General features: G+C 43.1%; 1 protein-coding gene across 1 annotated transcript in view; it reads right to left on the bottom strand.

The window, feature by feature from the left end:
• The window catches only part of LOC139917775 (regulator of G-protein signaling 6), an 86022-nt gene extending 64225 nt beyond the window's left edge, over positions 1–21797 (bottom strand). The window contains exon 1 of the mRNA XM_071906964.2: positions 21588–21797. Coding sequence (XP_071763065.2) covers positions 21588–21797 — 210 coding nt within the window. The remainder of the gene's footprint in view (positions 1–21587) is intronic.
• Between the last annotated feature and the right edge of the window lie 5512 nt (positions 21798–27309).

Below are 27309 nucleotides of genomic sequence, written 5' to 3'. Positions count from 1 at the left end.
CCAAACAATTGATTTAACATCAATAGTGTTGATACTCTACAACCAGCATCAAATGTTATTTCAAAATGTGAAAAATGAGGTCAGTGTCTATGATCTATGATCTGGATTTGATGAATCCAAAATACTTGGATACTAGTCTGATCACTGTGTTTTTAAAGTACTGCTACACATTGCATTTCCAATACCAACCCTGCAGTCTATGGGTTATTTTGCACCATTTTGTGCCCCTAAATAAATAAAAAAAACTAAAACCCAAATCCTTTCGACACAAAATGGCTGTACTGTAGATGGGAAGTCAAAGCATAGGATTGTAATCTGAGGTTTCCCGTGGCAATGTATCCATTTTGCCGTATACAGTATGTGTGTACACTGTATGTGTTCTGTATGTACAAAGTATCAAGCAAGGGTTAATTTACAGATGGCTGTTTGAGGAACCATCATCATATCATATTTCCATAACAAAGGAAAACTCGGGTCCCATATGCCCCAAACAGCGGCTCATATTAACCCACTGACCTCCCTCTCCAGTTAATCAACTTCACTTTTTATGGAAGGGGACCGGCTCCAAGGACCTCCTCGCCATAAATAATTCATAATTTAACAGCAAGGCGTGTTGTTTTTGTGCTCTGGTGCCAATGTAATGGCAACCAGCGGTGTTAGCGTAAGCGCTAACAAGCGAAACTCTGCTGCTGGAGGGCTCGCTCTAACGCTCCAGACGGATCCACAGGCTCAAAGTGTTCGGCTGAGTCAGCCTCAAACACGTCTCCCCCGAGCAGCCAGACTAATAACGGGCAACTAAAGGAATATCCACAAACTTCTCTCAGCCAGATTAACTTAATAAGCAGCGGGGGTCCACTGAGGTGTCTCCGAAAAGAGTGTGTCTTCATCAAACACAGGAGAATCTGAAATGGGACAGGGAGGCAGCAAGCGTCTGGGCGCCAACTTTTTCTTTCCAACGTGATCTCACAGAAAAATGTGAAATGAACACGACTTGTTAACAGCAAAAGTGTTCGTAAAGTCGCGTAAAGTGTTCAAATTACGTATTCTCGTACGTTTACGTGAAGGAGACACGACAACGTTTACGAACGACAATTTCTACCGTGAGTCACATTTTCATTTTTAGCTAACGTTTTTGTTGTTTAACCATGACCAAACCCTTTCCCTAACCTTAACCAAGTTGTTTTAGTTGCCTAAACTTAACCAAAGTTGTTTTACTTGGCCAACCTTGGGAATTCATGGCAGAGGAACGTAATTCAATTTGTGGTGAAGAAACGTTATTTTCACGTAAATCGTTCGTGTTCATTTCACCTATTTGTGTGAGATCATGTTGTTTTCTCCAGACGTTCGCATCAAACCCAAACCAAACTCACTCGCTCATTCAGCCTCCGGCTCTCAGGTAAACCTTTAAAAGTGAGACATCAATGGGCCTTGATGACGGGTCTTCGCTGTCAGCTGGACTTCTGAGTCCATCAGGTCTCATTAGGTTGTCGACAGGCCATCTCCACCCAGCGCTCCCGGCTATCGATCGGCCCTGATGGATATTGATCAGTCGCTCTCAGAGAGGTTCGTCCATCTGAATCCCCGCGCCAACTCGACCCCATGAAATATTTAACGCTGTAGTTCCTAACAGCAAAGGGCGACCTCAGGGACAAACGCCTCTCGCCGCGGGGTAAAGTGTTCAAAAGTTTGGAGAGGGGAGATCTGGATTTTTGGAAGTTCCCAGCGAGCTTCTACTGAAGTCTTATTAGTCTAATTTCTTGGCAAATCAATTCCCATTCAATCATTGTTCCTCGGCGGCAGACGGGATTGTCCCTGCATGGCCTCGGCGTAGCCTCGTGGCTGCGGTGTTGAAGGAGTGGAATAAAAAGTGGAGTCGGTGTGTTTAATCAACCGTGTCATTGAAGAGCGAGGAACAAAAGGCTCAGCGGATTGCCCGGATTCTCTGGCGAAAACACAATATTGAAATTTTTTTAGCTCTGGAAAAAAAAAAGCAGATTTTCACCTTCAGCTTCACAAAGGTTTTTTTTTATTTTTTTTTTATGGTTGTTATTTTCTAGGTACAAATCTTTGTCTCGAGGAAGTGCCACAAAGAATGAAATCATGAGATGTTTGTCTTTTGGTAGGGGGGCGGGAATACAAAGATGTTTTGTAGGAGATTCACTACAAAGCGAGAGCGGCGTTCGCGTCTCCGGGATGACGGGGAGAGAGGGAGATAAAGCGAGGGGGCGACACAAGAGGTAAATTAAGGAAATGGTAGACTCCTCTGTGTTTATGTGAGAGGTGGGGAGGAAGAGAGAGAGAAAAGAGGCAGTTGTGAAGAAAAGAAAGTAAGAAAGAGAGAGAGAGATGTAAAGAGAGACTGGGTTCATAGAACTGAAGGAGCATCATCGCCTAATAGATCGGCCTGATGGAGCAGGAAACTTCTTCAGTGATGGATGGCTGGATGTCTCCATCTTAATGGGCTGTATTGATAGAGGAGGCGGAGGAGCAGAGATCTATAAAATCTATACTTATCTGGACTGTGTAAACACCTCCTCCATCTTCTCTCCGAATAAGGGGGGAATGCCATGCTGGGGAAGACAGTGCCTGTGTATCTATCTTGACAGGCCTCACTGGTCTTTTATTCATCATTCTCTTTTTTTTCATTTAGTCGAGCCTTTCTCTCAGGCTATGTGGCTCTTTCTTCACTTCTCTCATTCCGGCGCCATGATGACTTTGCTGATATGACAGCTTCTACTTTCTAATTGCTGTTTGGCTGACTAAGTGTCTCTCTCTCTCTCTCTCTCTCTCTCTCTCTCTCTTTCTCTCATTGCTGACATGAAGTCCAATCCCATCTCTCTCAAACACACACACACACTTCCATGAACGCAAATGCGCGCACACACGCTAACACACATCCACATAGCGACGCACGTACATCACCCGCTGTCTCGGGAAGTTTGAGGGAGGAAATTGGGGTGAAGCCATTGAAGGGAGAGGGCAAAAAAACAAATGAGAAGAAGAGAGATGAAAAAAAATGCGGGCAGGTGCAGATTGGAACAAAATGTAAATGATGCCAGGTTCTGCGGCCCCTCGGGGCGCTGAGGCAGCCGCGGCATAAACACCCGCGGCTGTGAGTATAATCTGCATGTATAAGTCCACCCACCTAATCCCACAAAGGCAACCAGACAATTGAGCTAGGTCAACATGCTGTAAACACACACACCCTATATGACGCTGAGAGGGACCTAAACTTACACACACACACACATTACAAACACACATACCGCAATCTTAAATCTAAACCGAAGCAAAAAAAACACCAGCAAAATGTCCTCACTTCGGAGGCTTTTCCTCATCGTTTTATCACTGTGAGGACATGTGGTCCTCATAAGGATAGATATACAAGACTACACACACACACACACACACCCAGTGTGTCGCTGACTCACTTCTCTCTGGTCACGATGCAGAGTGAAGCAGGAAGCCGGTGTGCAGCGGCTGGAGGAGACACTAGAACATGGATGGGAAGAGACGATAACGGCGCTGTTAACTTGTAGAGATTAGTTAAGTCACTGAGAGGAGAGGAGAGGAGAGGAGAGGAGAGGAGAGGAGAGGAGAGTGGGTTCTGTCTCTGTATCATTATGTTTCGTTCTCTGTCTCTTTCAATTCAATTCAAAGATGCTCTATTTGCATGACTGTCAGCACATTAATTATATTGCCAAAGTGGTTTACAGTACATCAAAATGTAAACTGACCTTATCAAAATGACACATAAAACTTAACTAGGCTGCCATTTAACAACAACAAACACAATTTAAGTGATAGAATCAAAACGCCCGGAGGATTTTGGGAGTTCCTTCCCTTGCTCACAAGTTTATTCAAAACACCTTGGTTTCCTTTGTCCTTCCCACAAGTAAGGTGGAAAATTAGGCCATGGACTTTCTGCTGAGGTGTTGCTTTTAAATGCGATGTGCTTTGAATTCAGTTTTGCTTAGACGGAATTGGCAAATTGGGGCATTATTTGGATAAAAACCTAATAATATACTTTACAAACTCTGAAAATTGAAGCTATTTGGCATTTTTGCCTGTGAGAAGATGAGTTTCTTCATGGCAAGTACCTTCTACTCACTCTTTACTTCCTATACATTTGTTCTTGTGTGCTCTGCATCCTCATGGTCGCGTGCGTACAGTCAATGGCACCGATGATATTTGGATAACCCGCAATACAATAGAATCTGTCCTTGGTTTTTGCACGACATATTCTTCGGCCCATCTGCTCATTGCCATTAAGAACTGTGCCAAGCAGCGGGAGACAGACTGAGATTTTCCCACAGCATCCCTGGACACGCTGTCTGTCTGACGCAGCACCTGTCACCAGGAAAGGAAAAGGAAAGGCCGCATGTTACCTTGAGTGACACGGGAGGGACGTCCGCTGTCTGATCTGACTCTGAAAAGCATCTTCAAAAACGGCACACCTCCATGATCCGAGCCCTATTCATGCGTAAGCGCGGGACGCAGCGGGGATCTGTTAAACTCAGCACATTTAAACGCCTTCTTGACACCCTTGTAGTGCCGTCTTCCTTTGATGATCCCTTAAAAATTCAACCGACTTGTGTGCGAGATGAGCGTGGGAATAAGTCCAGAGAGAAAACTCATTCCAAGCATTCAGTTAAGGATTTAGCGGACTGAGATCATTATAATTTTACATTTAGTTAATTTTAATCGTACTGGTGATTGCTTCAAGTCTTTAGAAACTGATGGGAGTGCTTGAGATATTTTCGGCAGCATAAGGAAAGGAGCGTAGAAATGGACTTAAATCAGAGTGAGAATCTGTGTACTGTAATGTGAAGGTGTACACGCTTTGAGTCTCATCTTTCACTCTTCTCACTCACCTCTGGCATAGTGACACATAGACCCCCCTTTCCACCTGGTGTTAACATGCGTCCTGGGTTACCAGATTGTAATTGGATAGAGCAAAAATGCATCAAACCCAGGTGTAAATGCACCTAAGACGCAATGAAGATCTGATCACCCAAATCAGCTCTAGAAGTGTTAAGAGACGCATTTGGCCACATAAACAATAAAGTTCAGTGTGGGCAATGCGCGGACATAAACTTGACTTTGGAAGCAAACGGATCCACAGGTGGCAGGCAGCTCGGATAAAACCATCTTTGTCACAAATAGTCAGGATAAGGTGTTTACTGTCAATTTTTAAGGATGTAAATAGAGAGGAAGTGATGTGCGTGGTCATCTCTGGCAAGGGAAAAAGAAATCCATAATGTGATTAATGTGAATTTTGATGTGTATAATGTCTGTAATCCAGCTAAATCATATCTAGACACAATCATGATATAAGAGGCATGTTAAGTGGGGCCATACTGAGCAGCGAGGTCAACAGTGCTACCCAAGGAGCATTTCTTAACAGGGAGAAATCGGGGAAAATGTCATTTAAATGAAGCATTGTGTATACCATGGAGTTTCTCACTTGTCTTTCTCCTCTATTCCTCTCCGTTGTTTACGAGCGCTCGCGCCACACGGCCAGAAAGCTAATGTCCCCCCGCTGTCAATCACAAGTGAAAAACACCTCAAGGACGGCGCACAATTTTCGCTGCAACTTGAGCTCCCCGCGAGAAGGTCAGCGGTACAACTCGGCCGAGGGGAACAAAGCAAAATGAAAGCCATTAAACATATTATAACCTTCTGTCGCGGAGCGCGACGGGGTTAGAGTCGGCCTCCGCCAATGTGTTTATCTAGCAGCCGAGCATGTGGCGAGGAGGAGGAGTGTGGCAGCCGTGAAGTGTGTGAGCGTGATAAGAGGGAGAGAGGGAGGGAAGCAAACAGAGAGAGTACAGTATGTATGAAAGCTTACGTTGCTCCGCTGCACATGAGCTCATATATATTATATTGTTGGAGAGGATAACATGGCTTACGGTGCTATTGACTAAACTCCTAGAGGAGGGAAGAGACCAATATATCCGTCAGATATTGGCCAGTCAGAGTCGTCCACCTCTGATATCATGGAGGTTCCTTCCAGCTAGTGAATGTGTTTTTATTAGTAGTAGTATTCTTTCAGATGGCTGACCAGAGGAACCATTCCAGTGTGGTGTGGGAGGATTTTACTTAACCTCCAACTGCTCTACAGCCATGGAGGGATGGCGTCCATTGAAATCAATGAAAACTGCCCACGTTGCATTGAGTCCGAGTGAAAAGTCACATGATGGTCTAAATGTTGCTTCAGAGGCTTTTCCACCCTGACAAGAATATAATTCTTCTGCATATAGTTAATGGAATTTTTGGGCATGAAAACAGTCAAATTTGAAGATATTCAATCGTCTATCAGCAGCTTCAATCCAAAACTATTGGTATCAGCCTTCCTCATCCATGTCAGCCGAACCCTCGATGAGACTACAGCCGTTTCAACACCAACAGTTCCACACACTGAGCCGCTGAGTTTCCCTTGGCTCTGTTCCCAGTGGAGCCGAGACGCACACTGTCTGGCCTACTTCTCACTTTACTGAGGTTTTTATTCTCTGCCAACTCGGAAACAAAACTGTACAATAAGAGGCAGATACAGAGAAAGAGGGAAAGAGAGCGAGAGAGAAGGACGGTGTGCGTGTGTGTGTGTGTCAGAGAGAGAGAAGAGATGAGGTACAGACCAAGAAGAAAAAGACAAAGAGAAAGGGAAAGTGAGGGAGAAAGAAAGACCGAGAGAGGCAGTGTGAGAGAGAGAGAGAAATCTCCCCAGTCCGCAAAAGGTTCTGTCTTTATGTGAGAAGAGCCAGTGTGCAATATTAGCTGTGGTCTTGTTTATTTATGGCAACTAATACTAATGTCTGAAAAAATAACGTGGTAATGATTTATTGATGTTAAAATGCTACATGTAGCACCTTTAAGGGAAACGGGCGACAATACTGAATGAAGAATAACACCACAGATATCTGATCTTATTGGATTATTATTGCTGTATGATTAATGTTACTCATGTCACCTTGCTGCTGTGGCAATGTATGGATTCCCTGTGTCATGTCAATAAAGCACCAATTGAATTGAATTTAATTGAGAAAGAGACAGAAAGTCAGGAAGAGACAGAGAGAGAGAGACAGGAGGAGGACCAGAAGCCTAATTGATTGGGAACTCCACACTGCTATAGTTGAGCTACATCACTGTGGTTGTACAGGGCAACAGCTCCCAGATGTGTGTGTGTGTGTGTGTACAGTAAATGAAAGTGTGTGAAGCATGGCATTTGTGCATAAGAGCACAGGTGCTAAGCATACAGGTGAAAAAATAGGGCTGGTTAGAGGAGGAAAGATGGAATGCAGATACATGAGCAAAAAACAACAACATCTGAGCTGCGGAAAAGGACACATTAACTCTTCTTCTGTTGAAAGTGAAGAAAGGGGAGGCGTGCAGCTAAAGACTGATTGGGGCAGGCAGAATGAGAGACGGAGTAGGATGAGGGAAGACGCTAATGGAAAAACGATGTGTGGAGCTGCCTCCGTATCATCCATCAGTTAAGCGTGGGTTGTCTTCTCTCTGTATGTGTGTGTGTGTGTGTGTGTGTGTCTGTCCGAGCTCTCTAATGGACCCGGGGCACACGAGAAGCGTGCCTGACAAAAGTTCACATTCATTAATCATAACCCGCCGCTTGGCGCTGCGACCTCTGCTGCCTCGGCTCCTTCCATCCCCGAGCTCCCTCGGATACTCCAGCGAAGCCCCATTACATCCCATCCACTCCAGCACAGCGCTGGCCTGGATCCATACACCACTGTGGTAGCTGTGGTAAGAAGCCCCCGTCCTGCGTCCGTCTTGCATTTATCCTGCAGTAATAACACTAGAACACTATTTCCTTGAGTGATTTTGACAATCTAAACTCTGGTGTGTACGGAAAGAGGAGGGGAATTTTGGAAGCTGAGATTGATTGATTCTGAAATTCAAAACAACAGGCAATTGATAGTGCTGGGTGGACGTATTCTGTATCTATCCTGCAATAATGCTGTATACAGTCATAGTCATTTTAAAAGTGCCCTATCTTCTCTGTGGTTTTGTCTTAGTGATAAGTATCCACAAAATTATCAAAATAAAGTAAACATAACCAACAGATTTAATAAATAGATATGTTTGTTTGAAGGTGCTATGTGCAGCATATTTGCACATCAGTACATCATTGTCACATTAATCGTGATACCTTCGTATAATTACTGTAAACAAATGAGACCATGGTCAAGATGACTGGAAGCCTCTATCTCACACCAGTTATATTGTTAGTTCTTCTCAAAATTAAGACATTTCCCATAAATCCTGATCCTTCCTATCGCAAATATGATGTTGTTACTTGTCAAAAACACTCTGGAAGAACAGCGCCCTCTTAAGTTTTGTGCCGTAAAGCAATCCAGCAGATTTCCCGCCAAATCCGACCTGGTGTCACACAATGTAAAATGCAGTGTAGAGGCTAGTAGAGGCTGCCAATCTTCTCGGCAATGGTCTTATTTGTTTACGGTCATTATACTAACGTCTCAAAAGTAACGTGGCGGTGATTTATTGATGTTAAAATGCTGCATGTCGCACCTTTAATATACTGTATATCTCAAACGTTTTTTCTGCAGCCAAGGACAGGGGAGGACCGTCCCGTCCCAGCTGGAGGACGATATGGGACACAGTTGCGCGTACAGTATGGTGTCTCATTATTTCGACAAAACAGGTGTCATCACATTGGGGTAAAGCAGCCCTACGGTGCATTAGCACAACAATGACTGCAGGTGTATTTAGTTACTGTTGAGCCGGACCGCCTAACCAAATATTAACACCTTGCTGAATGCATTCACTTCCAATTAGTAGTACTCCGCCGTCTCTCTCTCGCTCTCTTCCTCTCCCTAATTGTCTCTGAGGGTGTGTGTGTGTGCGTGCGTGCGCGTGTTTGCGATTGTGCGTGCACGCTCAAGCTCAAATGTTCTTTGTGTAGTTGCACTCCTTTGATGTGCAATCCTTTGTAATTTCTGCCAAAATTTGACAAGAGGGAGGAGGTTGCATTGCGTCTCATTACAGCTTAGAGAACGCCTGCATCATTGTTTTGCTAACAAAACAATATGTTAATCCCCATTACACCATGAATAACTGTGAGATTAATTAGGGATTAAACAATTTGCTCTAGGGACAAGACCACTGTGTGAACAACAAAGAATTACGGTGCTACAAAACCCAGATAAACAATACTGCTTGCTTATCGGGCGTTGTTGTCCTAACTCGTTATTTGCATTGTGTCACCAGCTGCATCATAAACATCTCACACACATACTGTGCAGACTGTTTCTGGTCTGCTTCCCCCTCTGTGATACTTCCACAGCAGTAGGATAGTATTCAAGCAAACCCAATGTTCTGTGTACAGCGCCAAAATGAAAGTTGACAGCTGTAGTCGTCCATAGGATATCAGTTCAGAAAAGTTTCCAAAGCTGTTTTAATATGAATGTTCACGATGCCACAATATCATAATGTGAAAACTTTGAGCTTGTGAACTATACCCACAAACGACAGACTTCATTTTATACTCAGGTGAGTCTCTGTCCAGAAATGTGAATATTAATCCATCAGCTAGTCTGGTACAGTATCACTCTGTTACTCTACAAACAGCCCGGGGAATTCACTGATGTCCTGCCAAACCCAGTACACACACACACACACATACTATGCACGCTTTCATGCACACACACACACAGAGCTACAAATACACACCCAAACAGACACACACACTGCAAAATCCCAAATGCACACACAGATTGGTTGCAGTCACTTTATATTCACATGATCCAGTGAATGTGAGAAGTGTTGACAGAGAAGCGAGGCCAAGCGGGTTCCTCTGACACCTGCTGTCCAACACAACCGCAGCATGGCAAACACACCGACGCCTCAACAGACCTCGGAAACGGACCGTCTCTTTCCTTTCCTTTTACTTTTCTAAATAATAAGGGACTGGCTCATTTCAGCTTCATTTCAGCTTCATTTCAGCTTCATTTCAGCTTCATTTCAGCTTCATTTCTAGCGCATCCGGTTCTAGAGTTCCTGTTTGTTCCTGTTCTAGCACTTTGATGTTTGAATATAAACAGTTATGGTCCGACTCCTGGGCCGACAGTAACTAAACGTCTGCATAATTGCTAAGGAGACTCAACTGTCATGGTTGTCTTGACTTATTCAGTATAGATAATAAAGTGGCATTAGCACTGCTGTCATGTAAAAACCTTGTAACTCCAATTTTGGGCATTTTCACATTAACTAAACAGAAACTAAACCCCAAACCAAAATTTGTCCAAACCCAGATTGATGATGTCACCACCTGCTTTGCTCTATAGAAAGTGACATCACCTGGCATCAAAGATCAGCCAATTAGCAGATGGCCGGTTCAGCACCCTACTTTTCACCAGGTGTCAGGCGTTTGGGGTTTATTTACTCTTTAACTTAAACTGAATGATTAAATGCTCCTCTATGGTTTGAGAAAATTTACCACCGTTGGCCTTTGGAAACCTCATTGGATAAAGTCATAAACACATGATGATTAAGCTAAAAACAAGCCTGCTTTTCCTAGTTCCTCAGTTTGCACCTGACAGCAGTGATATAAACTCCTTTGCCAGATTCTCATTAGAAATAAGCATTCTTTCTACAATTTGTCCTGCCTGGTTAAATACAAGTATAAAAATATCTCTATGTTGTGACATGATTTAGCTTATAATAAACCTTAATTAATAGTGAAGTGAAGTGACGCATCCAAGAACCTCTCTTCACCCCACTGGCTTGTTTTTCTTGGACACACTTGTACGCATGTAGAGCTTAGCCGCATGTTTTTAGCCACTGAATGTTAGAAATGAAGCATATTCCAACTTTTAGCCTAAGCCTTACTCTCTGTTCCATCTGTTTACTGAGTGACAGATCAGCTCCCGTTGGTTTAAGTCCGTCTTGACCAGGTGATCAAACACCAAACCTCCCACTCTAACCACTAGGCCCCAGATCTGGTACAATAACACACACCAAAGACATGATTCTGCACCTTATCACTGACTTCTTCAACTAGGAGGACAGTTTTTGTTGCATGCAAGCGTGTAAAACTCTTCTTACAAGGCCAGAATTTGGGTTCGTTGTGGCAATTACTCATTCACTGATTCACCCTGAATCAGTGCAGCTGTACGTCAATGACTGAGAACACACTGAGGAGGATTAGTTTGGATTAGAACGGACTGATACAGGAACTCAGTAGGGACTCAGGATGTCATTATTTCTGCAGGCCCGGGGAACGCTCCCCCCCTAGGGAAAGACCAATACCACTTTTTCACCGCCAATACCCATTCAGAGCACTAAACTTTACAGTAAATATTGGCCAACGCCAACTTCTGACCCGATCCGTTACTTTTACTGAACAACAAAGAATGTCACCATCGTTTGGGGTTATTAGGGGTTATCAATCATTTCTGTTGATTCTGCCTCATAACTCTACCCAGCTTACTGTAGTGGTTTTCAGAAACTTTTCTCTAGGGACGTTTGGTTTCCATAAAAAGTACCTCATGACCCAAAATGATACATTTTGAGAACTGTAATACCCTGTATAATTTAGACAGTTTATAGGCTATTTTCCTACCAGTTTGCATTACACTGAATGTACAAAATATTAGGGACATTTGCTCTTTTCATGAAGTCCACTGACAAGGTGAATCCAGGTAAATCCATTATCCCTTATTGATTTCCCTTATTAAATCTACACCAATCACAAAGCAGGAGATGTAGATAAAGAGAAGCAGACTTTGAGACCGTTGAAATGCGGTTTGTGTAGTTAATTTATGTCACAGAGGCTTGGGAAGGCCTATTGTTGCACAACAGCCAGTGGATTCAGTCAAAAACCTTCAGCTGAGGCCAACAATGTACCTTGAAATATTTCGGGACCCACTCCAGTTCCCGCTAACCCTGATCCAAACTTTGACAAACCTCCACCAAACAACAGCAAGGATTTCACTTTTCGCAAAGCAGATGCAGCCGCCAGAAAAAAAAAGAAAGAAGAAAGTTTGAATAGTGTGACGAGAGCGATCATCCCATCATCGTAAAATCTGTAATTAAAACTTCCCAATTAGCCTCTCCCCATCACCTTGATTTGATTATCCTGCTGCTCCCTACCTGTTCTGTTGTGATGAGCGCTCCTCAGATATCTGCAGGCGGCGGCTCTATGAATAGATGTGCTTAGTCATTCAGTGGCGCTAAGTGACAGGCAGCAGGCACACACACACACACATGCATACACACATGCGTCCGCGCACATGTGTATAGACACGAACGTACACACACATTTTGCAAATGTGCGCAGATGCACATGCACACACAATAAGTGTACGGGTGTAAAAACAATTCAATACACACAAACATGCACACAACATTCCCTTAAAGGCCCAGAATGCACCTTGTTAAGCACCTACAGACATATATCCATACGAGAACACACACACCAGTGCACCCACACACACACACAATTTGACAGTAGGGTGTTGGGGTTTAGCAGATGTAGCATTTTCTCTAATTTCTATATTTTCCAAGGGAATGCGTTTGATGATTTGTGCCGTTCCACATCATTTCCCCTCAAATCACCCATACACTAGGCAAATGTTTTGACCAAGGTAAATGGAAAAAGCTCCCAGCGGCAGGCGAAAAAAAAGGGAGCCACGAGGTCGAGAATCTCTTCAAATGTTTCCTGCTAAAAAGATGTTCCGACGTGATTAAAATAACAATATACAGTATCTGAGCTGGCCAAAAACCTGTGGAGAGGTTCTGCAGGATGTGAAAAGAGAATAATCTAACGTACAAATATATTTCATGTTTATATTCATTATTATGAATACCTGTACCTTGTGAAATAGCATAACAGATATGTGCTGGGTTGTTGTGAGCAGGCATGACTGTATTGTTATGGGCTGTGAGGGGGCAGATGGGTCGACAACCAAAGCTCCAAGGTGTAAAATGAGTCGTCACGTACATATTCATAATGTTACATTTACACAGTATGTAATCTTAACAAAAGTGGTTCCATATAGTAGCAGAAAATGGTTCTTCAGGCTTGTACAGTACCATCGCAGAACTCGTTTTGGTGCTTTAAAGAAACATTTTAGAAAGGCTCAAATGGTTCTACATGGGACTTTTGCCCAAAACTGAATCCTTTAACAATGTATGAAATGCTTCAAATGTGAAGTAACTTTTAAAGCATCACACTGGCTTCTTTATTCTGATTGGCCAGTTTTTTTATTCAAACAAATCAGACGATTCCTCGAGTGTTTATACTTGTATATGAACCACTATCCTATAACCAAAGAAACCTTGGAGAAACTTCCATTTTTCTGTGTACATGTATGTAAGTCCAGGCAGCCATACAGTCTAAGTCTGTGCATGTATGTGTGTGTGTGTGTGAAAAGCATTCGAAGTCACCCTGTAGACTTCGAACGATCGGGCAGCTAACATGAAAAGCAACGCATATACCTGGAAATTGCTCGGTGCATTAATATATAAATATCCTTTTTCTGTGTCGGGACTACTTTAAAGCATTTCGGACATTGCACACACAAAACAACAATATTAAAGAAAGAGAGTGTACAGTTCCCAGTCTGCCAGAATCGAGTATCCAACAAAACAATACAAAACCTCTCTCTTCAAAGACAGGTGTGGAAAAAATGCATTTTCCCAGCCTTTGCAGTAGTTACTCTGCAGCGTGAAGCCCTCTCTCTGAAGAGTTACTACTTGAGACAGACAGAGATGCTAACAGCGTGAAGATCTGCGGTGGCGCTGGAGTCGGAGTAAACACACTGCAGGTCTGTTTTAGAGAGAGAAACTCATCTCCAACTCGCCGATAGAGGCCCATATGAGGTCCGGTCTGCCTCTGGTAGCCCGCCTGTCTCTGCTTGCTGTGTATGCACGCACACACACACACACACACACACACACACACACAAACAAACTGCAGGAGCTCACACAACTCATTAAGTGTAGTATTTAGTCTTAAAATTATATCTTTCTTCAAACAAGTAAAAATTCTGCCAGTGGGGTGAGATCATTTCACTTGTTTATAATGCAAATCAGCTTCTTTCAAGTATTTTCGTGAATTTTCTTGATACCAGTCAAGTGATTTATTCTGCTTCCTTGTTTCCCAATATTGTTAGTTAAAAAAAAAGAAAAAAAAGAAAATTTGATACAAGTTATCTCACCCCCACTGACAATATTCTTCACTGGTTGTAAGAGAAAGAAAAATCTGAGACTGAAAACACGACTAAATGACTTGCAGTGTACTGATCCAGTCCAATACTTATACTGCAAATAACTTAACGCAAATAACTTCGACCATTAGTGTGGAGGCAGTGGACAAATGATTAAGATGTAATCCATTTTCTCTCCCTTAAGAGATCTAACATCCTATGGGGGGAAAAGCAGAAAACTAATTGAACATATTTTAAGTGTGGCTCTCGATATCCAATTTGTGACTAAAACCATGAACCCAGCCTCATCTAACATCTAGAAAACTTCCAGAAAATTCCTCAAACAGAAAACTGCATTGGAAACAAGTGAAATGATTTCACTACCAGTCACAGAACTTTTCATGCTTTAGGAAAAGTGAACCCAGGCTCAGTTAACTTTATAGGAGACCCATTTCACAGCAGAACAAGCCTTCTTCTGCCTTGTTTCACAATATTAACATTGAATCAAGTGACATTTTTTGACACTAGTAGATTGATCTGCCTTATCCCGCCTCCTCGTTTCAAGACACTGACCCTCATTTCTAGAAAGGTCCATGAAACAAGTGAAACTGCATAGGAAACAAGTGAAAGTATGCAAGAGAGCGAGAGTCAACAGTCAAGAAAAAGCTGTTGTATCGGTGGAGAAACTGGTCTCTCTGCCTCTTCTACGATGGATTTCTCTCTAGAAAGAAGCCCTTGCTCTTTGATTCTGAGGGACTGACACCAAAACCTGACGTTTACAATTTCCTGCTGTCAAACTGCTGGAAATATGACAACATGACAACATGACGTCACATCATCTACGTTTGGCCAGTTATCCTCAGGAATAAGAAAAATACACCACCAAACAACAAAATGGACCCAGAAATCCAAGATGCATCGCCAATAGCAGTTTTTCTAACAGTGTTAAAGTGTTTTTGGGTGGATCTTTCCTTTAAGGTGGACATTTTTGTGCAGCGCAGCACCCCTGCTGCAAGGGCAACATCAAACGACTGAGTCAACAAGGCTTTTCAACCTCCGAGCTCTTTTTTTTGCAGCGCGCGTTCCAGCGGCTCAAAGGATTATGGGAACAGATATATGTATAAACAGCTTGTTAAGTAAACAGGCCCGACTGCTATTATCAGACTGGAGACCGGAGAATATTGAAAAAGGTGGCACACACACACGCGGCTGTGCAAACACACGCGCACGTATGTACACACACACACATGCATCCAAGCAGACACACACACACACATACGAAGGCCAACAGCAGCATACAGAAATACTCTCCGCATCCCATTTTCTCTCTGTCTCTCGCTTTCTTTGTCACACACACACACACACACACGCACTAGTGTTGCTGAGCAGATGCTGGCTGACAGGTTTGAGTTCAGGCTGGCGAAGACGCCGAGTCAACGCCCTCCTGCCTTGTCAACAGCACTGAATCTCCTCACCTTAACGTCACCTTGCAGTGTGTGTGTGTGTGTGTGTGTTTTCCTGAGAGGGAAGCTGACTATAGAAAAACACAGTCTAGTAATGAGAGAAGACAGAATATTCAGTCTTATACACACAAATATGTATGTATAGACTGTAAACACACACACACAGGTAGGGAGAGAGAGAGAGATAGAGATATATATAGAGTGAGAGATAGAGAGATAGATAGGTAGTGGAGAGAGATAGATAGATAGATAGATAGATAATAAGGCAAACAACTACCAATATAAACTAAAGAAACAATTACACTTATACATATATATTATGATTTCTTCCCTTCAGGAGAAAGAAAGGGAGAAAGAAAGATAGAGGCGTATATGTCATCGCTCCAGTAGATGAATGGCTCCCTATAGGCGAGAGGCGTCACTCCTCGTCCTAATTGCTCTGCAGGCACTGACCCAGGATCAGCTCTCCCACTCCGCTCTGCATTTAACCCTCGAGGACCAAACAACTAAAAAACTGACCCTCCATCTACTGAAAAGTCACGCGGGTCAAATCTCCTCAAAGCTCCATCAACTCCTCGCAGAACTCGATACTTTAACTTTATGAACGAAGAATCGGGAGCGAAATTTGCATCTGCCCCATCCCCCCATCCCTCCCTCCTCCCTCGTGGTTCCGGATGATTGATGACTCATCCGCCGAGACTAATGGGAATACAGACGGCGGCATACATATTTCATAACGGTGCAAACCTTTCGTGTAATGTACCAAATGTTGGGAGTCAGTAGCCGGGCTTCCGTCCAGGTATTTTCATGCAAGTGATGATGAGAGGATGAATGGTAAACTGCAAATTCCGCTAAAATTTCGAGTTTTTACACGCTGGCTTGAGGCAGAATGTTGAATCTGTCTGTAAAACCTCTGTCCGCCATGACAGCCTAGTGTTGCACCCATGTATAAGGCTGCATCATAGTTGCATAGTCATTAGCTGGTTCACTAGAATGTTGCCAAGTGCATTACTCCGTTTTCATGTAATATTCATGAAATATGGCCATCATTAGCTGACACCAAAGAACAATAACAACTCGCCCAACACCAATACATTTTTTCCCTTTCTGTTTATTTTCTCATGTAGTCTCCAGTCTATATTCGGGATTTATTCGCCTCAACCCAGCTGATGGAAACCAAATTCCCATTTTATTTCTTCCCCTTAAAATCCGCCTGGAAGCAGAAACTGGTGTCAAACTTTTCCGAGCGTTCCGTTTCTTTTTTTCCCCTCCTCATTCTCATGCAGCGGGCGTCGCCGTGCCGCATGTGGATGTCTTCTCCAGACAGCTCCCAGCGGGCTGCTGCAGCTTGATTGCATTGGCCCGATCTGCCGGCCATCACAGCACACACACACACACACGCACACACACACTGTGGAGTTAGTCAGGTAGGGAGCTAGTGACAGGGAGAGCCAGAGTGTGTCCGCTGTCTGCTGCCTACCTTATGTTTGATAATGGACTACCGGGGCAATGTGTGTGTGTGTGTGTGTGTGTGTGAGCCTATGTATGTGATAACCAACATTAGAAACCACTGATTGATATTACCTCCTTAAATCTGTGATCAATAACTGAATCCCAGTGGATGACTTTCCCACAGCGGCTGTTACACTTTCATTCGTCCATGGGATATGAAGTTAAACGGACAATTCGCTCCAATTTGCAGGCGGTAATGTGATTAGCATTATTAACACCATCCACAGCCGTCACTAGCCATTATTTGAAGGCGTGTAAAGCAATTGCGGCTGTAATCTCACCCGCTAAACACTGTCTCCCCCCCGTCACACACGTTTCAGAATAATCCAAACAATAATTACAGTTTTCCAACAGCAATGTAATGAAACACGGTTAACACAGTTACCATTTTTTGTTATCGCATTACTGGAATCCTATTACATGAAATGTGTGGGTGTGTGTGTGTGTTGTGTGTGTGTGTGTGTGTGTGGCCTTCTGTTTCATGTAAATGCTTGTGTCCCCGGGGCGGCGGCGGCTTCTCCCTAATGGACGGATTGATCAACGTCAGCCACATCTGCTCACTCATCCAGGTTCACTGTATTTTTCTATTTTTCCTCCTCTCCTCCCCACCTTCTCCCTGTTTTTCCATCTATCAAAACCCCTGACTCAACTAAACGCATCTTTGTTCAGCCAAATACCAGCCTAATTAAACCAAATACATCAAGCAAATTCAACTAACTGAGCTAAATCGAGACATATCAACATATTTTCGTCAAACTGTGGGGATATGTTAATGAATTTGTGTGCACAGAATAATGAAAGTGAGGGTCTGGATTAACAGAAACGAGGGAATAATATGTATCTTGCACCACCAATTTGCTGAAGAGGAAAAACATGTTGGAAGTGATTTTTCCATCTTCCTTTCACTCCTTCCAGCATCTGCCGTTGTGAGAAACTGAAAACTTTAGCTCTGTTTGCGCTGGAAGAACAGCGCCCTCTTCCTGTTTTGTGCCATAAAGCATTCTCCCTTTGTGCCGTAAAGTAATCCAGCAGATTTTGTGTGAAATCACAGTGTAAAATGCAGTGTAGAGGCAGATAGAGGCTGCCAGTCTTCTAGGCGATGGTCTCGTTTGTTTCTCAAAATGAATGTGGTAGTGATTTATGCACCTTTAATCAAAATGTAAAGTAGATTCTGGCCTTGAAATATATATTTTTCTCCCTCTATCTGAAACAACAGCCCATATTGAACCAAATCTCAGCTGCACTGCTGTGGTGTTTCACTGCTGTTCACCTGAAGTAACCTTTATTGTTTGTAGTAGCACCAGGATCGCTGGATGTGTGAGGTGTGGCAACGTCCATCTGCTGCTCAGTCACACACTCAATGTGTGTGTGTGTGTGTGTGTGTGTGTGTACACCCATCTCTTTCTCCACCTCTCTCTCTGCCTCTCACTCAGTCTCTGTCTCTCTCTACCTTTCTGCCTCTCTCTCCTCTATCACACATTCTCTTGCTCTTTTTCCAGCTTCCCTCTCTCTTTTTCTCGCTCTTTCTGGCTTCCTCTCTCTCAGTCTCTCTTTCCTTCTCTCTACCTCTCTTGCTCGCTCACTTTCTCTCCCTCTCTCTCCGTCAATCTCTCTTTCTCTCCCTCTCTCTGCCATCTCCCCATTTCTTTCATTTGTCATTTATCAAAGCAGGCAGTAGTTGTTGGTCTCTCGGGACTCCTGCTGCACCTCCAGCCTCTTTCGACAGATATGGGTTTTTGAAGGCGGATACCAGTACTGATATTTGTGGACTGAAGTCTGAAGCTGACATTTTGTGCCAACATTTCACCATTTTCATGCCCAAAACAATCCATTTATTTTTTCTTGCCAGGGTGGAAAAGCCTGAGAAACAGCATTCAGGCCATGTTGGGACACTAAAACTCTCCACTGAAACCCCTGAGGCTGGCTGATATTACTGTAAAGTCTTAATTAAAGGCCAATATCGGCCTGATATATCAGTGTCAGGTCACTAATCACAAATTAGAGTGATAAAATGAAGGCAGACAAAGGCTGGTCACATATAAACATACTCAATTCATCAGATTTATATGAACTAAAATTACTTCAAATATTGTCATAGTGTAAATTTCTACTTATCACAGTCATCACTGACTATTAAAAAAAAGCTAATGAAAGTGTTTATTTGTGTGTGTGTGTGGTCTTAGTTTTCTGTGCGTCATAAACACTTAACAGCAACAGTTGTTTGTATTACTGACCTATTTTAACAGCAAATGCAGTGTTGTTACTAATCAACTCAGACACAGTGCTGGAAAACTGTTGGCCGTGACTTCAGCTATTTTCCCAACCTGAGGCTTATGTGTGTGTGTGTGTGTGTGTGTGTTCCATTTCTTGGCCCTCTGCCATGACTTTCACTCGCTTTGAGTCTCTCTAATACGATTTATCCAAACAACACATTTCAGATTCCATCCAAAAAAAGCCAAACGGGGGAACTGAGGTGAGGCAGCGCAGGGGGAAATGCTGTTTGGCTGGATTGGTCAATTTTGAGATATTACAATATTTTGCTTCTAGAACTACTGTAGTTTCCTAATATCTACAGAACAAGCATCAGAAAAAAAACTTTAAATAGATCATTTATATGTTTTAATTCCAGCTGCATCAAGTAAAAATTGACATTTTCTCAAAATTACATATTCCCTGTATGAAAAACACTTTTGTTTCAACTTAACTTAAAACTGTTCTAATCGATATTCTTGCATGTTTATGAACTATTACCTAATTTGTGTTAATAACAACATAAATGAAAGTCAAGTGTGCATCGGAAGCTGTATAGTACAAAAATAGATATGTATTTGCGTCCATATTCAAGATCTAAAACTTAATTCTGATGGGATGAAAGGATTTTTTTTCCCTATTCAACTGTGATGTCTCATCTTAAGTCAATGTCACCGCCTGCCCTTCCCTATCTCCGCCTCACCCCCCCTGCATAATAGCTGGTTTTGCAGTCATGCTAAACGTGTGAATGCGCGCTCGTCGCCCGCTGGTAAGCAATACTGATACACAGAGCGAGGTCCCGGCCCGCCGCCTCCGCATCCTGTCAGGAACATCACCGCTCTCCTCCCCGCTGCTTGTAGATTCACAGAGCGCCGGGGCCGCCGCGCGAAACCCCGCTCTCCTCTCAGTCCATCTATCATAATGAAACACTGCGAGGGGACCGATGATGTCTACATCCACATGCCGGCTGCCGTTCCCGGGCCCGGATCGTCTGACAGGCGGGAAGATTGCATCTGGAATGGATTCATTTCACGCCCTTGTCTTTTATCCAATTCGGTGTGATATGGATAATGAGATTCTGTTTTGATTCCCACTGCAAAAAATAGTATTTTCACCTTTTCTCTCCGCAGGGAGGTCAAAGGTCAAAGGTCAGCTATAGAGCAGCAGACCTGGAGCTGGTAGGGATTCAGTGTCTTGCTCAAAGACACTTCAGCAGGGTGGATGCATAATGACAATGGGACATGAACCAAGGTCTTTCAGTTTAAGGTGTTCTTTATTGGGCCAAGAAGGGACAAGGTTTGTCCCAATAAAGGTGTGTAAGAAGCAATAGAGTATGCGCATCTCTCTCTCTCTCTCTCTCTCTCTCTCTCCCTCATGTGTTGATTATTCATAGCATTCTTAAACATCAATATGTGATTGTCAAATTAATTGGGACACCTTGGTATAATTAACGTAAACAAATGAGACCATTGTGGAGACGATTGGTAGCCTCTGTCTCACACCAGTGGTATTGTTAGCGCTAGTGTTTCTCAAAATTAAGGATAATTCCGGTTATTTTCAAACCTGGGCCATATTTTCCAATTGATTGTGTTCAAAATGTCATCACTCACTGTTCAGCTTGATGTCGCTTCAGTTAGCTGTCCAACACACACCCAGGGGACAAACACGCTCTCCAACAGTTGATCCCCAAAAAGCAATTAAAACACGTCCTCCCAAGTTTTGCCTCTAAGACTTTAGTCTGAGTCTTAGCCAAGTTAGTTGTAGATTTTCTACATCACAGGACTGTGGAGTGGGCTTTGCATTGTTTAATTGCCTGGGGATTCACTGTCACCACCGGCGTTGAAGCTCCTCTTGAAGTACTGATAACTGCAGCCGGGCAAAAATGACTTCTTCCAAAGTATAAGACTCAACTAATTATCTCGTTCCAACTACCTGTGTCTTCTTTCTAATGTTTGTTTCTGTGTTTGAGAATAACAAAGAGAACGGAAGTGAGAGGGGGCGACTACGGGTCCCTGGAGCGGACAATATTCCTGGCTCAAACTGGAAACTCTCCCCAGCACCGCTTGACCACAAAAGTTGAACACCCACTGACTTAACCAATCTGCTAAATTATATTATTTGCACTTTTCTGCGAATCAGCTTGGAGGTGTTTAGGTGCGAGTGCTGCTCCTCCTACCTTTCTGTAGACGATCATGTTGGGGGAGTCGTCGTCCGGGTCCACGCTGCTCATGGACCTCATGGAGAGCAGGGGTCGGGCCGGGGGGGTCCGGACGCCCTCCTTCGCCTCCTCGGGCCCCGCGTCGGCCTCTGCGGCCCCCGCCGCACTCGGCCCTAGCTGCTCCTCCTCCTCCCGCTCCTGCTGCTGCTGCTGAGGTGCCTCAGCCATCGCCGGGGTCTCCCTCTCAGTCTCTCTCTCTCTCTTACTTATCCTTCCTTCTGTATCAGTATCAGCCTTTCCCCCTCGTCCTTCCTTCTCTCCGCCGCTCTGTGCTCTCTCCTCTGCGACTGGAACCTGCTGGAGGGAGAGAGAGGGATGAATTAGATAGATAGCGCGACTCACCGCTGGGCTCTGTTCGCTCCTCGCCCCACTATCCGTCCCTTTTTTTTTGTCTTCTGTCAGCGGGGGGACAGGACGGATAAAATGAAGGCATCATAAATTCTCCTAGTTGTCTCTATTCTCTCTCCTCTGCTCTGCAATTTCTCCTTGTTCCCCGTCGCATGAGACCGAAGGGACAGGAGAATAGAAGAAGTCTAGTTTGAATTTTGCTCTTTTTTTCCCCTTGCAGCCTCTCCTTCTTTCAGTATCCCAAGGTGAAATGAGGACACCGATAAAAGACACCATTACTTGGGAGTATTGTATCGTTAAGGGGAAATAAGGATCAATTCAGGATTCAGAGAGCATAAAGAAACTTCCATTTCACTTCAAGCATTTACCAATATACAAGATTTGATGTTGCAGTGCTTTGAGCCATAATCTAAGGTGAGCATTCATACAGAAGCCCAGTTCAGATGTCAAAAGAGACACCGTACACACACACTTTGAATCAGTTTTCTATCTCGGCATCCCATAACTTGGGGCTGTCAGCTTGTGTCTGATGGTCTGACAGCTGTCAACATATTGATGTCTGAGGAGAGCCGAGCCAAGGTGAGAGGAGAAGAAGAAGGGGAACAAAGGAGAGGGGAAACAATAGGAGAAGAGAAGAGTCTCCAGGCTCTACCTCCCACATCTCTCTCCTCTGGGTTCTCAGACTGAATCAGCGTCACTGATCCAGGACCAGCCTACTGCATCCTCATCCCGACCACAACTGGGAACCGATTCATTTCCCATTCAATCCCATTTTAAATGGAAATAGAAAATGCCATTCGCTTGCTCATCATAGCACATTCATCTTCAATCAGCCGCTTTCTTTACAGGCTGGATATGACAACATCGATGTGCAAAAGGGTTTCTCAATATTGGAAATGATTTGAGGAAAAACCACTTCCTTACTTGATTGAAATGAAATAGAATTGATCCCAACTTTGATCACAACCGCCAATGAGGAAATGCAAATCTCATCCGGCATCAGTAATGTGTGGGCTCAAAGAGCAGGGTTGCAAAGGTTACTTTCAAAATGTAAAGTCTTACAGATTACGTATTACCAGGTGTGGAAAGAGTACTAAAATATTCCACTCAAGTGAAAGTGCTGTTACTTTGGAAGTAAAATCACTGGTGTAAAATTCTAACCAAAAGATATATTGATAGTCAATATATATTACAGGTTTACTATGTTGAGTGTTGTAAGATGAAATTAAATTCATTCATTATTCAGTGTCATTAAAAAAGGGTTAGTTTAGCAAGGCTAGCAAACTAGCTAGCAAAAACCACGCTAACCAAACCAATACTGTAGCTGAATGGATGGTAACTATACTGTGACCAGGCTTACTGCGGGTTGGTACCTTGAATAACAGACTACACCACCTAGGGAATTGCACCCCAGGACATATGTTTTAAACACAATACCCCTTTTCTATGAAATATCCACAGGTAAGTTTGTAAGGAAGCAGAGACGTGGTTTCAAAAGTGTATTTATTGAAGGTTATGCTGAGAATGAGGGACACCGGAAGCTGCTATGGAAATGTTATTCATATGTTATTCATAGCTACAAAATATAAAAATATAAATTATTTTAAGTTCTTAGTATTACCTACTACAGTTGGTTTGTCAAGATATAACAATATAAAGATTACAAAGTACACAAAAAAAACCCAAAGTTATTCTAAGACCAGACAGAACGTGCCCGAGCTCAACACTACCACCACATGAGTGGCAATGATGGTAAAGGTCAGTCTCTTGGGGCAAAAGGGAAAAACTAAACCATAAATACAACTAAGGCAAAACAGCAGGGGCGGTAACCTACAAAAAGAAACAGAAATACAAATAATAAAAATTACCGTAGTCTGGATTTCAGACCATTACAAAATGAACCAAACAAAAAAAAAAAAAGGGAAAATACCCCTGGGCACAAACACCACCTTGTACTAAGAGTCAACACAGGGAATTCCTACACTCCTCTGGACAGTGCTGTGCTGGGACTTTGCTTCACTGGACCATCATCCCTATTTGAGGATAACATTAGTCAACCAGCATTAAACCATTAAAACCAAGAACAAGAAAATAGAAACACAGATTACCTTGGTTCCCATTCACAGTCCCAGTCTGATGGGGAACCACAAGGACCCAGACTGATCAAACCTAGAATAAGGTGAACTACTCGGTGAAACAGTCTGAAACCAGTTTGATGTCATTAAAACCCATCTAGCATATAGGCTGACCTTAGGCTACAAGCACAGCACGGGAGCACAATCACAAACCAGCTTCCTATGATGAGGGGAAATAAAACCCAGGTGTGCCTGATGCTACCCATTGGCTGATAATTAGCCAATTGGCTTCACTGGTTACCCCTTATGTAGAGATTAGTGTCACACAAACACACAGGGATCTACCTGTGTTCTGTACCTGTCACACTACTATCATGGATACATTTGAGCATTTAATGTAGTTAGCTACACAAGCTTCTGATGTAGTAATGCTTATGGAGAGCCTGCAAAATGTGTACTCTGTAATGGATATGATTTAAAATGTAGTAAAGTACGGTACTTAAGTCAAAATGTAGTTCAGTAAAACTAAAACTACTGACAAATACTCAAAAAAGTACAAGTACACAAAAAGCTATTCAATTACAGTAACAAGAGTAAATGTAATTCATTATTCCACCCTTGTTGATTACCTGCTAGAAAATGTAATCCACTGTTATAGGCCTACTCAGATACTCAGGTGCTTTTGTATTGCCTCCAAAGTCAATTACATTTCCAATTTCCAGTTACACAATGTACTCAGACTTTCAGTACAATATTTACTCCACTACACCATTTCATTGTAGTTTAAATGGTGTGTTTATCATTATCTTCCATTTTTTCAAGATGTGAAAAATAATGTTAAACATCTATAATCTCACAATCAAAATGCCCATTCAAACATGTTTCTAAGTATTCCAACAAATTATCAAAATATCTGAAATTAGATTGATGTGTTAACCACCAACCATTCATTCTGCATGACATTGTACTATCACTTGAGTTTACATTAGTGTACATAGTAAAATCTATATTCTGACTTGTTCTGTACCCACTTCTGTCACTAATCAACAGTGAATTTAAAGGAGAGCATCTCATAGTTTCTGTGTGAATGTAGATGGTGTGTGTGTGTGTGTGTGTGTGTGTCTCTCAGTGCCTGTCTGTACTAGTGGCATTGGCATTTAGCTCCATGTCAACTGGCTCCTCAGATCAATAAACTCATCAGCCAGCTCTGTGTGTGTTTGTGAGTGTGGGTATATACCTACAAGGCAGTATTTGTGTGTGTGTGTGTGTGTGTGTGTGTGTGTGTGGGAGGGGGTGGGGTGGGGGGGTTACACTCATCATCAATTCCTCAGAAGCTTGGATCCAGCTGAAGGATGAGCATGACGTATTTGTTTGCAAATCCAAATGGGAGATGAATTTAATGCATTTCTGAATCAATGACTCTCAAATTAAATGAATTGCGGCTTTCATACGAGAGGTACCATCTGTTCAACAGGTAGTCCTAATCTCCGGATCACCATGAATAGAAATGCCTCATTCGTTTTCCAAAAATGCTCAAGTTCCTAGTCCCATAGCCTCCGTCTCTGGAGGCACATGTGACCCTGCTGGCCTGGCATCATCCCACCAGAACCTGCTCTACTGGGCTTCCTCTCATTCTTCCTACTATCGCTATAAATAAATTCCTAGAGGAGATGACTCAGTTCCCCTTAGTTGTATTATAAATGACTAGACCAGGTTCAGGCTGAATACACCCGCCTTATCAGCCTGAATCACAAAGTGGGGCTGGAACAGTTGAAGAGCGTCCCATCCAACCTAATGGAGACGCTGTAGATTTGCCCTATTTGTCCAAATTAAATTCTTGTGTAGAGTATGGACACTTAGGAAGAGACGAAGCAAAACTGAAGAGTGAAATACAAACTGGGTCTTTCTCAATATGCGTTCTTATGTCCTACATGATGCAATTGACGTAATATCTAATGGCCGAAGTACAATTCCAAAACAAAAGAGCGAAAGGACGGAAATTTACAGGAGTTTTACGTACCAACCGAGGAAGCATCAGATGGTCACTTGGCCGATGAGAATGATTGGGAAGCCCCAAGATTCATTGCGAGAATGACACATCACGTCCGAACACTGTAGCCAAGGCAGTCAATTATGGTTCTCGAGGTCCAGTGTCCTGCGGGTTTTTGTTCCTCCCTGGTGGTTAACAGGCCATTAACTATCAGGGAGGAACAAAAACCTGTAGGACATCTGACGTCGAGGACCGGAATTGGGTACCTAGAGTCTACGGTATAGAGTCGGTCGAAACAGCTGGGAATATGAGCGCTTGTGTGTCTTAACTGATCACATGACCTCAGGCACACGGCCCATGTCAGACTGTAAAGCTGATTTTCTGTTCTCGCCTTTTTGCAAGTTTGTTCTGTCCAAGATAACTGTGGAAGAACGCTCTCCACAAGGACAGAAGTATCGACTTAGCATTCTCGGACTGAACCCCAGGACTTGCCTTTTGGGGTCACCAATGCGCAGAGTTGCCTAGTGCAGGTTTAACCCTCGGATATGTACTTCAGCGAGAGTTCTTGCCTTCCCTGGATGCTGAATTAACAGTAGGTGAACCTTGCCCATGCCAAGGACTGTTAGCAGAGCAACTGAAGAGTTTCTCAAAAAAGATTTCTCATAGAATCATGATTTTAAGCTCCAAGTTCTGACAACAGTTTTGGCATGTGGAGAACTTTGCTTAAAGGAGTACTCTAGGAGATCCTTTGTGGGGTTTTTTTTTATGTTGATGACATCTTTGGTGCTAAGCGTTCACTGCTGTGGTGTTTCTGCACTGCACTTCACAGAGATCACCTGTCAATCAAACAGTGTGTCCAGTACTGTGACGTCTTTTTCCTTGGATTTTCTGTTGATGAAGTTTGAGTTTCTGTAGGTGGCGCTCTTTTCTTTGTCTGTTCAACCATGATGACTATCGCTGCTCATGCCAACTACCCAGTTCTTCTATTTATTACAAACAAGCCAGCCAGAAACATAAAATACATCACTTACTGTGTGCCAGAGTATTTTTCCCAGGAAAGACCTACCAGACACTGGGTGTTAAGAACAGCAAATGTAAAAGCTTTCATGAACTGGGTATAGGTTGAATCACTGTTGTGTTATAGCAATCAATGACAGAGATGAGCAAAACAGACATTTATTGATATGAATGTCACGGATTATTAATTTAACCTCAGATCACACTGAGAACTGACAGACTCCGGCCTGACCTTTAGTTTTTCCAGCAC

The sequence above is a fragment of the Centroberyx gerrardi genome, chromosome 18, assembly GCF_048128805.1.
Source record: "Centroberyx gerrardi isolate f3 chromosome 18, fCenGer3.hap1.cur.20231027, whole genome shotgun sequence".
Lineage (NCBI taxonomy): Eukaryota > Metazoa > Chordata > Actinopteri > Beryciformes > Berycidae > Centroberyx > Centroberyx gerrardi.
The sequence above is the reverse complement of the archived record's forward strand: the minus strand, read 5'-3'. Positions and strand labels throughout refer to the sequence as shown.